Here is a 17,258-nt window from a genome sequence, read left to right on the forward strand (position 1 = left end):
GTGGCAGCATTTCCAGTGTATCGATCCTGCTTGTTGAACTCAACTCGTTTCAGGGAGCTCATGTTTTACAGTTATGTCATGATCCTTCCTTCCAATGTATTTGAAAAAGTCTGCATGAATAAGACTTTGTTGGTCTTAAAGGTGCCACTGGACTCTAAATATGTTCATAATCTGTTCCTCCAACCCATTTGCATCCTGTCCTCCAAATGAAATAGATTTTAGGAGGAAGAATGATTCAAAGGACCATTAGTAGACCATCCACGTGGTTGCCGTGGCCATTCTGCTTTCTTAGAAGTAATGCTATGACAACAATGGCAGAATGAATCATATCCAAACTCATATGCATTCCTAAGCAGATGTACATACTTCCATGACATTGACTTCAAGGGACTTAGAAGAGTGCAACTCTGCTTAGGATGGGCCTGTCAGTTGCTGTTAGCTTGGCAGCATATTTCCTACTGTCCTTAATGGTTGTGAGTTATGCATGCTGTTGGACACAAGCCTTGAATGTAGTGGCAATTTGTGTCCATTTTACACTACACTAAAGATAGGAGCTGCGGTGGCTCAAGTGGTTAAGACGCTGAACTGCAGGCTGTCGAAGGTCAGTAGTTCAGCAGTTCGAGACCTGAGTTGCCACATGACGGAGTGAGCTCCCGTCTCTAGTTCCAGCTCCTGCCAACCTAGCAGTTCGAAAGCAAGAAATTGCAAGTAGATAAATAGGTACCACTTTGGTGGGAAGGTAACAGCGTTCTGTGCGCCTTGGTGTTTAGTCATGCCGGCCACATGACCACGGAAAACGTCTTCGGACAGCGCTGGCTCTTCGGCTTTGAAACGGAGATGAGCACCACAACCCTAGAGTTGGACTCGACTGGCTTTCGAGTAAGGGAACCTTTGTTGTAAAATAGTCAAAAATTGTTTAATACTTAAGACTATTAGATGGATCTTGCTCTATTGGAAAGAAGAGATTTCTTTGCTTTTAAAAATACTTTATTCTAAGGGAAAAGGGTTCACGGGATCACTACAAATTAACATAACACTAAGAGCTACATTTCTATGCTGCCTACAGACAAAACAAGCACACACATAATGGAGATTCTCTCCTTCTTCTTGACCCCTAGGAAGGAAGTCACCTGAAACAAATGACCAATCTGTATCACAGTAGAAGCTACTTTTCCCGGGCTAATTCCCCATTGGCTCAGTGCCAGGTATCCCTTCCAGGTCAGTCTAAACAATAGCAAACTAGGAATACAAGTTAACCCTATAATGACTGAATCAGACCTTGTAAACACATACATTTCCAACAACCTTTACCTTTACCTCTTTAAAGAGAGTTAGGCTCATTCGAAAGCTGGCATAGAAATGGGAAGGTTTATTTATAAAAATAAAACTCAAACATACAATCTTTCTCCCTTCACATACAAGGTGAAGTGGTGTAGCCCAAAAGTGGCTCAAACCATATGCTATTTCTGCCCATTTGGAAAGCCTCAGCTGCATCTCAGCCCCCTTGAGTGTGCAAGAAATGCCTTCACCATAGGTTCTTGACTCAGTTTTGTCGCTAAAAATTAAGGATAAAAAAGTAGAAAACATCAACATATTATTTTTTGGGTTTGGGTCTTGATAATGCCCTTGAACATTGTGGAGAAACAGTAACTGATTTTTATCTGGTTCTGCAAGGCATGCAAAAGAGTCTTGATAAAAGGAGGGCAAAGGAAGCTGAAGGAAGTGCCGGTTCACCCTCTACCCAAATATCAGCATCCAAAAATGGGTTTCAGGGAGGTGTCGTGCAACTCACTTTATCCATCTCCTGCTTGAAGCTGGCAAACACTTCATTGCTTTTTGTCAGGGTTTTCTGAAATTCCTCAAACCGTTCTGAATAGAGAGTAAGCTAAATTCAAAGGAGGAAAAAAACCATCACATCAGTTTCGTAGACCCCAGGATGGCTTCATGATAAAGATAATCACAAAACCCTTCAAATAATTACTTTTATTGTGCAAGATGAAAATACAATAACTACAAAGTTTTAGCCCTACAGAATAATTTTTGTCGGAGTCAAACCCAACAATGAACATACAGAACTAACTTATGAGTCAGATAACGGTTATAAAGTCTTTATATGGAGTGAAGTAAGATCAGTCACAGAGAAGTGACTAGTGAGAACTGAAGCTGTTTGGCACAAGTGTTTTACAGGTCCAAAAATGTTTGGCTTTACCGTAGGTGATTATATAGCCAAGGGAGCAGATGCTGTTTTTTCTGGTATTTTCCTATTACTGTGCTGGAGAACAATTTGGATTGGTTGCATCCAACTTAAATTTGGCAAAGAACAACTACCTTGGGACTGTGTATTCTGAGAAGGGAGCACTCCCTGGAGAAGACCCTGATGCTGGGAAAGATTTAAGGTCAAAGAAGGCGGGGACTGCAAATGATGAGATGGTTAGACAGTGTCATAGATGCAATGAACATGAAGTTGAGCAAACTTCAGAGGACGGCGGAAGACCGGAAGTTTCCCTGCCTCCCGGGGGGACTTGGCAAGCCTAAGCAACCTGGGCCCCCATGGAAAGTGAGGCATCGAAGATCACGCCCAGGCTCCTCACCTTCTGAGTTGACACCAATGGTGCTCCATCCAGGGTAGGGAGCCTAATCCCCAAATCCACTCCCCCCCAATGTTCCCTCTAAGCTGTGGAGTCTTGTGAGCAAAAATTCTACTTTGTGAGCTGCTGGCATTAAAGCTGTGAGCGAGCGATTTGGCTACTGCATAAATTAGTTTGCCCTGGAGCCGTCCTTCCTGAGCTAAGACAAAAACGTGTGAGCTGGAGGCTAAAAAACTGTGAGCTAGCTCACACTAACTCAGCTTAGAGGGAACTTTGCTCCCCCCTCCCCAGCTCAGGTACAGAACCTCCGTCTTCACAGGATTTAACTTCAGCTGGCTCTGTTGCAACCACCCAGCCATGGCCTCTAGTGCACTGTCCAGGTTCTCAGGGGCGGAATCCGGGCAGCCGTCCAACATCAGATAGAGCTGGGTGTCAACAGCATACTGATGACACCCCAGCCCAAACCCCTGGACCAACTGGGCAAGGGGGCGCATGTAAATGTTAAACAGTATTGGTGTTCACACCATCTGTGTGGTATTGACCTGTACTGCTCAAGGTAGCTACATGTTTTCTTACTACCTTATCTCAAGCTGTCTTCCCCAGTCTTTGGGAGTGCAACACTGAACATGGGCTCAGTGCTGTATAAATGCTGACTTCGAATTTGGTTACCTATTGACAGAGAACATCCACTGGAAGGAACAGATGTCACAGCAAAGCAATTTGGAAAAAACCCAAAAAGCTTTAAAAAGCAAGGGAAACTGAAGCTCTCTGGATTCGAAGCTGTAAGGAAGCATTAGCCAGTCTATGCATGGCTCCCATGGCACAGAAATTAAGATGGCAACCTTTGCTTACAATTCCTATGTATGAAGAACAAGTGATTTTGCAAGTATCTTGAATCTTTTCTTAAACTGAATAATTTAATTTTTTAAAATTATAAACTGTGTGTATATGTATAGCAGTACTTTCTACCATTTTGTTCTATCCTGCCTCTGTGGTTGAAACTGCATTTGCATTTTTAAATCAGTTTCATGTTGCTGTGACGCTGTCTTTCTCTATGCTTGTTTGAACGTTCTTTGGAGAAGATTCATTTAAAGCTGTGCGGAGGTGCAATGACAGTGGAGCCGCCACAAGAGGGCGATAAACATATGCAGACATGTAGAAGTATGCTAGCACTGTTAAGGTGTGAAAATGAAACCAAATGTAGACAGTTTTTTTGAAGATGGAATCAGAAGGCTGGGACACCGGTGGGAAAGACAAATGCAGATTCAACCTATGTCCCAGATTCTTGATCTTCTAAGCTCCCAGTTAACATATCTGGTTTATTCAGATGATGGCCAAGGTTTTTAGAGCAGTATGCTGTAAGAATCCTACTAATTCATGTACACTCATATTTCTTTTGCCCCACTGTTACCTCTGCTCAAACAGGTTTTGTGTGTGAGTTAAGTGCTGTTAAGTTGCTTCCAACTGACAGCAACCCTATGAATTAGCAGCCTTGCTCAGGTTTTGTAAACTGAGGGCCATGATTTCCTTGATTGAACCAGTCCATCTTATTTTGGATCTTCCTCTTTTCCTGATGCCTTCAACTGTTCTTAGCATTATTGTCTTCTCCAGTGCCTCTTGTCTTCTCATAGTGTGACCAAAGTACGATAGCTTCAGCTTGGTCATTTTAGCTTCTAGGGAGAGTTCAGGCTTGATATTTGCCTATTTACCAGAGGTAAAAGTAGGAGGCCAGCACATCTTGACCTTTCAAACTGCCTCAGCTCTCTGAAAAAGGGATTGTCTCCTGAGTGCATTTCTCATTCCATCAAAGGGTAAACATGGCCTTCTGTGTGTACAAACAATTCAAAACAGTCACGTAGCCTTTTCTTGGGCTGGTTATTTGTTGATGGTTGTTGCTTCTTTTTCTTGCCTGGCTCTGTTGCTTTTCATTTTGATACTCATACTGGTTTCTTCTATCTTCATTTGTCTCACATTTCATACTTTCCAATAATACTTACCTCAGTCAGTGTTTCATACTTTCCAATAATACTTACCTCAGTGCTCTGTTTTTGCTTTCCCTGTTTATCTTTCTTTCCCGTTTTCCCTCACAGGCACTCTTTCTTTGCTTCCTTGCCCCTTCTTCCTTTGGCTTCTCTGTCTGTGAGTGCTTTTTCCAGTCACTCCACCTATTACTACTACTCTGGGTCCACAGGGTTGTGTTTTGATCTAATCTTATAAACCCTTTGTATATGAAACTTGCATAATACTACACAGGAATTCTGTGTTCAGCTTGCTCTATGTAAGATGGATGGGGGGAGGGATTGAGGGTGGGGTTGCTGAAGAAGCAGCCGCCAGAGAATGAGGTAGGAATGCTAATTTACTGCATAGCTGCAGTCATGCAGATCACAGAGTTCACCTTACAGCAAGATATTTCATGCGACCATCAGTTTCCTTCCTGAGAAGCCCAACTTTTATTTTTAAAATGGAGCAAGTCTCTGGCTGTCAAGCTGGCATTGCTTAAACAAGAGAGGGCAACATCTGCCCGGGGAGAGATGGACAGTAGCTAGGATCAGAAACATTTGTTTTTATCGTGAGCCCCTTTCTCCTGATGAACGGACCACGTTGTCAATTCCCCTTACCTCTTTTTACTGTCCGATGATAAACTGTAGATCCAGTTCATTTTTCACTTTGCCATAAGGACAGTATCTTACCTAGAATAGGTGGCATTTTCTTAAAGCAATTGCTGTTACTGTGGGTGATGAACTGTGGATCAATGGTAGCGTACATTCTAGGCATTCAGGTGGTCCCAGGCTTGATCAGGACCAAAACAGAGATGACAAAGATCATGTCTTTTTTCCCTTTAAAATGGTAGTAGCAGTATGGGGAGTCTGGTTTCAGTAGGAGAAACTCAGCTTTTCTGCTCTGAGTTTTTGCTGGAGTTATGCTTCTTAATTGCATCACACACACACACACCCCCAGCATCTTTTGCCATTCATTGCGTTCCTGCTTTTTTGCTTTTGAATTTTCCCTGTGTGTGTATTCAGATCACCTTTGCTGTGGTTTGGATAAAACTTGAGGGGGACCCCCCCCCAATGCAATGTGTAGAGAAAGGGAACAACCTATTCAGTTAACAAGCCAAGTTGCAGCAAAGACGTGATGTGGAAAAGCCCTGAATGGGCTGAATCCTATGACAGTTTCCTCCTCTCCCCTCCCTGAATCATGCAATACAAAGTTTACTTTATAGATGGAGATCTGTGATCTTTGTCATGCCTGCTTTGATTCTCACGGCCAGGTACTGGGAAGGCTTTTCTCTCCTTGACAGCAATACTGAGGTAGAAGAACTGATGATCTTACTAGGTAGAAGCCATCTTTGCATGTTTACGTTGATGCTAAACATGGGTATATTCCTAGGCAATCAATATTGGAATGGTTTATTAAAGGAGAGTGTCTATATTTGCATAATCCATTTGATTAACTATACGTTTTTTCCCAATTATAGAATTATGTTATGGACTTGCTGCAAATTAAGGTCACTGCAAAGCACATGCAACTGAAGTAGTCTGCACTAAATCAAGGTAGCACAAGAATGGGTGGATGCTGGGATTAGGAACAATGTAAGAAACTGATTGGCTGAAGGTGAAAATCAACAAACATATAAAATGTGATGCTGCTAACAATTAATCCTCCCTCCCTTATCATGTGGTCACAAATACATCCCCTCTGACAGACATTATAAACTGGCTCCATGCAAATACTGCTGGTGTTAAACATGGTGCACGCTTCTGTTGTAAGTGTTGCATTGATCTATATTAATGGGGTGAGAGAAAGAAGCATACGTGACTACAGGAACCCATGTTTATGTGTCTGTTGTATTAAATATGGAAAAATAAAGGCACACCATGCTATTTCCTCTCCTAATTCACCTGGGCTTGGAGAACTGTTTCCTGTTCCTTCAGCATTTTTGCCTGGAGCTTCCACTCAGCAGCTTGGGTGAGTAGCTGGGTTTGGAATAAACAAACATTGCACTTCATTTCAATTAAAACTCCTTGGAATTAATTGAGTCTTTATATTGTCTAGTACCTTTCAAAATCACAACAGTAAATCCTAAAGCAATGCAGGTAAGCTATATAGATAAAAGGGCTTTTCATGTGGTTTTGAAAATGTTACAGTTTTTTCTTCCTTCTTTCCTTCATCAGAGGAAAAACAACAGAGATTAAAATGAAATCCTGTGAGGGAATTACAAGTTGGCTGTGTTTAATGGTATGAAACAAAACTCTGAATAGCCTCAAGGCCAAGTCAGTTTTCAAGCTAGTCATTAATCCAGCAAACTGCCTGGGTTTTAGTATCACTTAAAATTTCACCCAGGCTGTGTTGTCGCATATTCCAGCTGGGACCCTGTGGAGGTCTCATGTCAGATACAAAAGGCCTCTGCCATAACCAAACAGAACTGATGAGGCAGAAATCATTTACGCATGTAATCCATTGTGGCTTATTAATGAGTTTCTCTCTCCTTTCTTCTTGATGTCCTACAACAAATGTATTTACTCCTAAAGAACAATAAAAAACCCAGAAGTTAGCCTGCAAGAGAAGCAAAACTGCAAGCGACTCTCTGGACTAACAGTTGTGTGTGTGTGTGTGTGTGTTTCAAACATACAGCCTAAGGTAATCTTTGGAAACCAACCTGGCCAGCCAGATGCTAAAACTGGTATTTTTGTTAATAAAATATGAAGCAGAAACAAGGGGGGACTTAAAGCAGATACCAGTTCATAAAGAATACATAACTATTGAATGCAGTTTTTATACACACAGGGTTGGAGTTTGTGCCTAGATTTACAAAATGTCCAAAGAGTCTTGTTAAGATTTGACTGCTTGAGGCTGGGCTTAGTACAGCCTCAGGAACATTGTTCTCTCTGTTCCCTCCAACTTCCCCATCCAAACTACTTCTCTAATTAAAGACACAATGCAGAAAGTAACTAATGGGAAGAGACTTTTAATTCTAACTTCTTATGCTTGGAAACAGTTTTCATTGCTTTACACAGGCCCTATGGGACTACAATCAAGACATGTGGATTTATTACACATGGCCAAAAGGGATATACCCGTTGGTGGAGCCCAATGCTCATTTGCATTTCTAATGGTAGCAGATGCTTCTGCGGCTGTAGGGAGTAAGGGGACAGGCAGAGCCTTTAAGTCATGACAGAGACTCCCAAATGGATAGGAGTAGGGGACAGGCAGAGCCTTTAAGTCATGAGACTCCCAAATGGATAGGAGTATAGTAACACAGGGCTGTCACCCAATATATGTTGTGTTCTCACCTTCCAGGCTGTACTTATGGTACAATGTATTAGAGCCAATGCAGATGTAGTGTTTGACTAGGGTTCATCTTCTCTCTTAGTCATGAAGCCCACAAGGTGACCTTGGGCCCATCTCTCTCTCAGCCTAGCCCACCTCATAGGTTGTTTGGATAAACAGGAAGAGCTGTGCTGCCCTGAGTTCACTGTGGGAAGGATGTTAAAGTCTTTTATATTCCTAAGTATTTTTCCATTTCTGCACCTATAACTAGTGTTGGGTGGGGCAATCACATAGCATGATGACATCAGGGTACCATGAAGTTCTACTCTGTTATGCAACTGGAAAGAAAGAACTGAACACAGGGTCGCTGGTTTGTCTGCTGGGTTTTTAAAAATTACAACAGTTAATCTTTTGTATGGATCCAGCCTTACTCTTGTCTCACTAACCTCTTAGTGTTCTTTGAGGGAATGAACAAACGTGGACAAGGGGGACCCAATAGAGGACCCAACAGATATTGTTTACCTTGACTCCCAGAAAGCTTTTGATAAAGTTCCTCATCAAAGGCTCCTAAGTAAACTCAATAGTCATGGGATAAAAGGACAAGTCCTCTTGTGGATCAAAAACTGGCTAATTAATAGGAAACAGAGAGTGAGTATAAATGCACAATTTTCACAGTGGAAGGTGGTAAGCAGTAGGGTACTGTAGGGCTCAGTACTGGGTCAGATGCTTTTTAACTTGTTTATTATTGATTTGGAGTTGGGAGTAAGAGGTGAAGTGGCTAAATTTGTGGATGACACTAAATTGTTCAGGGTGGAGAGAACCAGGGAAGAATGTGAGGCACTCCAAAGGGATCTGTCTAGGATGGGTGAGTGGGCGTCAATATGGCAAATGGGATTCAATGTGGCCAAGTGCAAAGTGATGCACATTGGGGCCAAAAATCCTAACTATAAATACACGTTGATGGGGTCTGAACTGGTGGAGACTGACCAAGAGAGAGAACTTGGAGTCATAGTAGATAACTCACTGAAAATGTTGAGACAGTGTGTGACTGCAGTAAAAAAAAGCCAATGCTATGCTGGGGATTAGTAGGAAGGGAACTGAAAACAAATCAGCCAGTATCATAATGCCCCTGTATAAATCGATTGTGCGACCTCATTTAGAATACTGTGTACAATTATGGTCACAACACCTCAAAAAAGATATTATAGCATTGGAAAAAGTGCAGAAAAGGGCAACTAGAATGATAAAAGGGTTGGAACACTTTCCCTATGAAGAAGGGTTAAAGTGCTTGGGGCTCTTTAGCTTGGAGAAATGATGACTGAGGGGTGACATGATTGAGGTTTACAAGATTATGCATGGGATAGAGCAGGTAGAGAAAGGAGTACTTTTCTCCCTTTCTCACAATACGAGAACTCATGGGTACTCAATGAAATTGCTGAGCAGTCGGGTTAGAATGGATAAAAAGAAGTAGTTCTTCACCCAAAGAGTGATTAACACATGGAATTCACTGCCACAGGAGGTGGTGGTGGCTACAAGCATGGACGGCTTCAAGAGGGAATTGGATAAACATATGGAGCAGAGGTCCATCAGTGGCTATTAGCCACAAGGTATGGATAGGAACGCTCAGTCTGGGGCAAGTGTTGCTCTGTATTCTTGGTGCTTGGGAGGGCTTTTAGGGTCCTGGCCCCACTGGTGGACTTCCTGATGACACCTGGTATTTTTGGCCACTGTGTGACAGAGTGTTGGACTGGATGGGCCATTGGCCTGATCCAACATTGGCTTCTCTTATGTACTTATTTATGACTGAGAAGGCCACTGGACAAACCATTCATGAATTTACAATCTGAGGCAGATTTCTCCCCATTCCAATGAGAAATATGGGATTTTCCAGGATTTGCTAAAGATACAGGATATCATGAAACTGCTGCACTTATCAGGTGAATAATATGACAAAGTGGAGCAAAGTACAAATTATACAGGAATGGTCTAGACCCACAACCAAAAAGCAAATTAAAGCCTTTATAGGAGTTGTGGGATATTATTGGAGGTTCTTTCCAGAGTTCAATTCCATTGAAGTTCCATTGTGTGAACTAACCAAAAAGGCATTACCAGACAGGGTAAAATGGAGTCTGCTGTTACAGGATTTCAACTTGGACATTGTGCATGTAAGAGTGAAAGAGAATGTAGTTGCCAATGCACTCTCCAGAAACACCTAAAGGTGCAGGTTGTAAAATTGGTATGAATTATATAGGAAGTTTGACCCATTGGGATTTTAAAAATATAAAATGCAAACACATGGTATACCCCATTGCACAGGAGAGGCTTGAAAGAACCTCCCCTGAAGCAAGGAGAAAAACTATAGGACATATGATGGACAGTAAATAGTTAATGCTGTAATCTGGTCTGAGAACCTTATGAGACAGGGGATTCAAATGGAATTCTTCAGTTGAGAGAGTCAGTTATGAGTGGCAGTTGAGAGTTGAGAGTTAAGAACTAATAGTTGACTGGGAAGGAAGGCTAAGAGGGTGAAATAATTAAGAAAGAAAGCCTGAGGGAAATAGTTCCTAGAAAAAGGGGAGTGATCCCTATCCAGTCTGAAGGAGAGGATCAAGAAGGATCCTGAGTTAGGGAAGTAGGAAACATTAGCCCATCCCTAACAAGTCTGAGGGAAATAGCTCCTAAAAGAAGGGGGTGATCTCTAGCCTATGGATAAGGAAGGAAATTGGAACTTGTTTGAATGTTCCTACCTTCACCAACTTAATGTCTGTTAGATCAAGAAGCTTATGCTAGTTTATGTAAGAAAGACTGCCAAGAAATTTCTCTCCTCAAATTTTAAAGACCTATCTGAACAACAGAAACAGTTACTTGTTTGTGACAAATTATCTGGTGTTTATTTGTATACAAAGTTAGCTCATTCCTGTTGCCTGTTCACCTCATAAGTCTTATACTTGATTCATACCTGACCATTTCCCCTTAAAGCTAAATAAAACAGTTTGTTATTTTTGAACTACCATCAGCCTCTCATGTACCATTATCATACCAGGACAAAAAGAAGGTTTTTAGTCTTTCCCTTCAGTTCCCTAGGCTGGGTCAGCATCTAACAATATACATTTAAACGACTGGGTGGGACAGCCAGAAAAAAAAGGAAGAAATAGAAAAAATGGGCTGCTCAATGAAGAACAAGATAAAGGGAAATCCTGTGAGGGAGGGTAAAATTGTCACAGATGCCTTAGTTGATTCTGAATAGGATGTGTTTATGTGTTGGGTATATGTGTATGTTGGGGGGGGGGGCTCCCAGTGGAAATCTTTGACTGTGATGATTCTTGGCAGCCCTGGGTGAGGCTTAAACTTTTCTGGTGGCTAAGTACACTGGGGTCAGCTGCCCCCTCTCCCTCCCTCCCTCCCTCTCTATCTCTGTGTATATGCACGTGCGCTCTCACACGTAAAACCTGGAGCTGATCCTAGGAATCTGCTTCCTGAAATGATTGGTTCATGTTACTTCATATTCTCTCAATGCTGATGCTAAACTGAATAGAGTTTTATGAATCTTCGCCTGCCAGGGATATTTGAGGGCTGGGTACATCATAGGATGAAGGCAGGTCAATCTAATCAGCTAGCTGCAGCTTACAGTTGGGTAGTTAGAAATTAAAATGTCTCATACACTAGAAATCCTAGGAAAACATCTAAAAGCAAGATATGTGAATCACTGGAAATGCGTGCCAAAGGATGTTTTGGTTATAAGGATAAATGATTTGCAATGTACATTAGTTTTAGTAACGCGATTCCTCTATGCTATACACACAAATGTTCAAGTGGAATGTGTAGCATCTCTAGAGGAAGTAGAAAGGCCACTGGGAGGCAGCAGAGCTATTCTGTTGCTGACGGCTCTTGCTTTAGCTCTTTTAAAGAAAGTGAGAGGTGTTCCAAGGAAACAAGAATATGTGAATAAGCTGTTTGAAATGGCTGAGAATGACAAATTGACATTGGAGATGAGAGCTGGAACAGAACGGATTTTTCAAAAAACTTGGAAGAGATTTTATGACTGGTATAATAGAAGCATAATAACGATGGAAATTTGAGAACGCAGAAAAGATAAAGCTAGTAAAATAGACAATTAGAAATGTAACAAATAGATAATTGAAGAATAGAATATGGAATAAGCCTCCTGTTATATGTTCTGTGTTTGTTAGTGGTAGTTATGCGTTGTTTGTTTTCATCTATGTTTGTAGTGTATAATGAAAAGAAAAAATAATAAAAGTGTACCTTCGGGTATTTTTTTTTAATTAAAAAAAACCAAACAAACAAAAGAAAGTGAGAGGTGCATGACATTTGCAAACAAAGTGCTAGGGAGGATTCAGAGAAATCTGATTAGTGTACAGGTGAGTTCCTGAAAATTATGGCACACTAAAACATTTTCACTGCATACACATAATAAAATAGTAACCTGGCATGCTTATGATGGATCCAGTCCTTGGTCCTAGAGTCTAGAAATCATGGCTGTAAGTTATACTACTGGTTTAGACAGCAGATGCTCTGGGAAGAAGAATCGGAGGCTACCTTACTCTCCAGTGCTTTTGTCCTTTGGGTAGCTATTATTTTTGAATGTCCCAGAGTCCAGTAGTACTACAGGGTCAGAGGTCTATTGACTGTGACTGGGGGTTCAGAGTCTTTCTTAGCCATGAACTCACTGAGCGACCTTGGGTCAATCACTTTTTCCTCAGCCTATCTGACATCATGGGTTGCTGTGAAGATAAAATTGGATGACCTCAGGTATACCCTGAGCACCTGGGAGAAAGGACATGAGATAAACACATGCAATTCTTCAAGGGAGCATCTGATCCCTTAATGCAGGAGGGGAACCCCTAGTCAGTGGTAGAGTACATGGCTTGGTCCCGGTTCAGTCCCCAATGCCTCCCCTTGAAGGATCTCAGAAAGCATGGCTGGGAGACACCTTGAAGAGAAGACCACCACCAATCAGAGTGGACAATACTTGGAAAACAGTGTCATATATTCACACTGCTGCAGCAAACTGATATAGGCCTGAGAATGGCTGGACTGGAGACCACTAAATGTTCTAACTCACCAGAGATGACTAATTAAAATGTCAAGTGGCTGTTTGAGTGGACCCATGCATAAAAAAATTAAACAAGTAAGTACATATTCCTTCTCGCGCTGATGCCGCTCCTCTGCTTCTTTCATCAATTCCTGTGACTGTTCCAGTTTGGCATCCACTAGTTTCTGCTGAAGCTCTCTGTGCTTAAATATCTTATCAAGGTGCTAGAAGAAAACAGATCATCATGTACTTTATTTTTAGGTTCAGCAGTTCTGGCACCTAAAGAGTCAAGTAATGGAGGAAAATATATCTTTTACCACAGGACATAATGACATATACCGTATTTTTCGGACCATAAGACGCACCTGACCTTAAGATGCACCTAGTTTTTAAAGGAGGAAAACAGGGAAAAAAATATTCTGAACCTTTGGTCCATAAGACGCACTCACTTTTCCTCCCACTTTTTTTGGAAGAAAAAGTGAGTCTTATGGTCCAAAAAATACGGTATATTATTGAAAGTGTTTCAAAATGATTACTGTGTACAAGCAGTTAAAGCAGGAAACACTTGATACAGATTAAAGCATTATTTACAAATACATTTCTAACTATGCTTCATTCTGCAGTCCACACAATAAACAAAGTAACAAGCCACTACATTTGTGACACATGCAAATTGGTTTTGCTCTGTATATTTTAATTTTTTTGCGGCTGCTGTTCAAATACGTAGTGAACTGAGAAGTATTATATGAATAGCTACACAGCCCGTGTTCTCTCTGCTGCTTTAGAGTAGCCTATGGGTGCCAAGGGACATGAGTACCCTGAATGTGCACTGGAAGGCATGGCAAGAGACCCAAATTAAGTTAGCCCTTGTGCATCATGTGTGTTGGCGGTCACAGTGCTCTCACCTCCTCTCTGACTTCATACTGGTCAATGATGCTTTTCAGTTTCTCTGCCAGCTCTGTGTTCTCCTGGCACAGCTTCATGTTTCGTTCACTTTGCTGCTCAATCTGTGCCTGGATATCATTCAGTGTGCCCTGGAAGTGATTGGTGATCTCTTTCCTTTTCTCCTCTTCCTCCCTCGCCCGCTGAAGTGTCTCCTCCTGTGTGGAGAGAAAAATCAGTAATTTCCTGAAAATTTATTATCCACATTACTTTATTGTACTGGATCAATGTTAAGAGCAGATGCAGAGAGGAAGAGTGGCTCCAGTAGGCCACTAGAACATTAGCAGGATGCTTCTGTTTGAATCTGATGCCTATGATGGTCGTATGATGTCATTACATAGGCATAGGAAAATAATGTAACCCCCCCTCCCCAAATCCTGTCTTTTCTTACCAACACTAGACTTTTTTTTTTGGCTATGCCTAGGCTTGCCAAGTCCCCCCGGGGGGCGTGGAAACCCCCACCCGAGAGGCCCGTTCCCCACCGCCAGCAGATCGGGCCCCGGGGGAAACTCCACCCCGACGTGCGCATCACCCGGAAGTGACGTTAGGATGCCAGGCACGCTGGGGGCGGGGCCACGATCTATGGTTTTCCCTCCGATGGTCGTGGCCCCGCCCCCAGCATGCCCGGCGTCATAACGTCACTTCTGGGTGACGTGCGCGCGGTGCGCGCATGCTCCAGTCACCGCCCGGGAGTCCCCCGCTGCAGCTGAGAAATGACTTGGCAACCCTAGCTAAGCCAGTTATTTCCTGGCTAAGAACATAAGAAGAGCCCTGCTGAATCAGACCAGTAGCCCATCTAGTCCAGCATCCAGTCTCACACAGTGGCCAGCAACAGGGCATAGAGGCTGAGACCTTCCCCTGATGTTGCCTCTTAGATAGACTGGTAGACCTATCCTGGTGATCCTGTGATGCTGAGGCAGTGCAATTTGATTTTATGATTGGGTTTTACTTTCTTTGGTTGCCGTCAGAACAGTGATCGTTTTTTGTGTATTTGCATTTGAATGAAAGCTCTTAGAGCTAAAATACTTCCAGCATGAAGAAAGAAGGGCCCTTCATCCTAAGACACCATCAGACCAAAAGACAGAGATCAGAATGGTTGCTGAAGGACCATCTCTACACCCATCTGTTAGTTATCCCATCACTTAGGGTGGCCTGGCTGGCATCAACCAGAGCCCGGGCCTCTTCTATCATAGCTCCAGCTGTGTGGAATGGGACACCCTCCCTGGAGATCGTCAGGAGGCGCTACAAGGCTTGCTTGTTTGCCAGGGCTTTTTGAGGGGATTGAATGGCAGGTATCCTTCAAAGGGGAGGGAGAGGGGAGAAGTTTGGGCTCTGCTATTTTATTCAGGTTGTTTTATCTTTCTGCAACACCGTAACTACTGCTTTACAAGATCTGGTTGAGCTGGGTGTAAGGAAAGGAAGAGAGAAATGCGAGACAACAGGAGAAAATGACCCGCAGGCTGGCAATTACTGTAGTAGCCATCAATGTGCCATTTCCTGTTGCTTCAGTGCTGGCTTGGCTGATGGGTTTAGTATGATATGTTAGGCAAGTCTGCTTTAGTCTTCGAGAAACCTAAGTCTAGCTGATAGTAGCGTGCCTTTTGCTATGTTCAGATTTCCCTGAACCCCTAGTGGCTGCAGCCAGAACTGTACTAAAATAAGAGGAGAGATGTTTGGCTGGATGTAGCATGATGGGCCCTCCAGCTGATTTGGGCCCCCTGAATTTTGTCCCCCAGTCCCCACCTGTTGGTGGGGGGGGGTTAAGGTTGAATTGATCTGAGCACAGGACAGTTGTTATCTATTTGCAGATTCTTTCCTACCCTACCCTTGGAAACTTTTTTTGTACAGAAAATGGAAGGGAAGAACATGGCGCCCATTCAATCATGTGCTAAAGAAAGCACTATAACAGGAGTCCCCAGCATGGTGCTTGTGGGTGCCATGATGCCTGCCTACATCTCTCCTGGTGCTCACCAAGTGTTTTTAGAAAGTGGGTAGCGCCAGGTGGGGCTTTTGCCAGCGTCTCCTGATTGGCCATTGGAGATTTGATTGGCTGTGCAGATTTTTTTTTTTTTAAAAATGTTGCTTTGGCATCAGTTGTCACCACAGCACAAGGATCTCCACTGTGTGACTGAAAGTAAGCTATGATAGCCATTTTTGGGCTGGCTGCACCTCCAACGGGAGCTATTTGGTGGCAGCCATTTTGCGGCAGTCATTTTGCAGCTATGCCCACCACCCTATGTGAGAATTCCAAAGGTGCCTGCAGGCTCAAAAAGGTTGGGGACACCTGCACTATGACATCGCACTTATTTTCCTAATTTTTTCCCATTGGAGACAGTGCAGGCACAGTGCAGGAAATTCACAAATACCTCCCCCACACCCCCAGTGACTGCTGTTCCATGCCCAGAAGATGACAAACCTCCAGGATCTCCAGCCAAACCGGCCTGGAGAAAAATTGCTTCCTGACCCCAAAGTGGCAGTCAGCATTTCCCTGGGCGTGTAAGAAAGGGCCACAAGAACTAAGCACTGAGGCAGCCCTTCCTGCCCTCCCTCTCATGATCTGCCTAAGTTCACAGAATCAGCATTGCTGTTAGATGGCCATCTAGCCTCTGTTTGAAAACCTCCAAAGAAGGAGAGCCCACCCCCCCCTGAGAAGGCCTGTTCCACTGAGGAACTGCTCTGTCAGAAAGTTCTTCCTAATGTTTAGCTGAAAACTCTTCTGATTTAATTTCTGTTTAACTGAAAACTCTTCTGATTTAATTTCAACCCATTGATTCTGGTCCGACCTTCTGGGGCAACAGAAAACAACTCTGTACCATTCTCTGTATGACAGCCCTTCAAGTACTTGAAGATGGTTATCATATCACCTCTCAGTCGTCTCCTCTCCAGGCTAAACATACCCAGGCTACACATGGCCCATCTACACTAAAATTTATTCATAATCATGCTGGAGACCACTGAGTTTTCTGGGTGTTTTTTAAAAGAATGCTTGGAATTCTTAATCATGTCAAAGGACCACTATCCCAAGTATACCTCAGTTGGGATCAAGGACAGTTTTAAACAAGTTACTATCATAGACATGTTCTTAATTGACTCACCTTCAGGGTTTTATTGTGTCTTTGGAGCTCCCTGCAGAGGCTCTCCAGTTTGCTCCGGGCAAGGATGGCTTTGCTATGCTCACTCTGCAACTGGTCTTTTTCTTTTATAAGCTGTGCCTGCTTCTTCTGCAGACACTTCAGCTTTTTCTGTTCAGTACGATGTTCTTCCAACTATGTAGTAAAAGAAAGAAAGAACAAAAGAAAGAAAGAAAAAGAAACAGCAATAGTAGTTTATTTAAAGGCGAATAAGCTGTGATACGCAAGAGAGAATGTTTTATTTTTGTGCTGATAGAAGGAACACATCCAGAT

At 42.8% G+C, this 17,258-nt stretch overlaps 1 protein-coding gene across 3 annotated transcripts in view; it reads right to left on the minus strand.

Annotated features, from left to right (window-relative positions):
- Positions 1-17,258, minus strand: part of TXLNB (taxilin beta) — a 41,296-nt gene that overhangs the window by 3,474 nt on the left and 20,564 nt on the right. For all 3 annotated transcript variants that reach the window (XM_015406069.1, XM_015406067.1, XM_015406068.1), the window contains 5 exons: positions 16,950-17,120; positions 13,818-14,012; positions 13,017-13,136; positions 6,491-6,565; positions 1,793-1,885 (listed from right to left, as the gene is read on the minus strand). In XM_015406069.1, coding sequence (XP_015261555.1) covers positions 1,793-1,885; positions 6,491-6,565; positions 13,017-13,136; positions 13,818-14,012; positions 16,950-17,120 — 654 coding nt within the window. The remainder of the gene's footprint in view (positions 1-1,792; positions 1,886-6,490; positions 6,566-13,016; positions 13,137-13,817; positions 14,013-16,949; positions 17,121-17,258) is intronic.

Source organism: Gekko japonicus, unplaced genomic scaffold, assembly GCF_001447785.1.
Source record: "Gekko japonicus isolate JY-2015 unplaced genomic scaffold, Gekko_japonicus_V1.1 scaffold531, whole genome shotgun sequence".
In the NCBI taxonomy this organism is placed as follows: Eukaryota; Metazoa; Chordata; class Lepidosauria; order Squamata; family Gekkonidae; genus Gekko; species Gekko japonicus.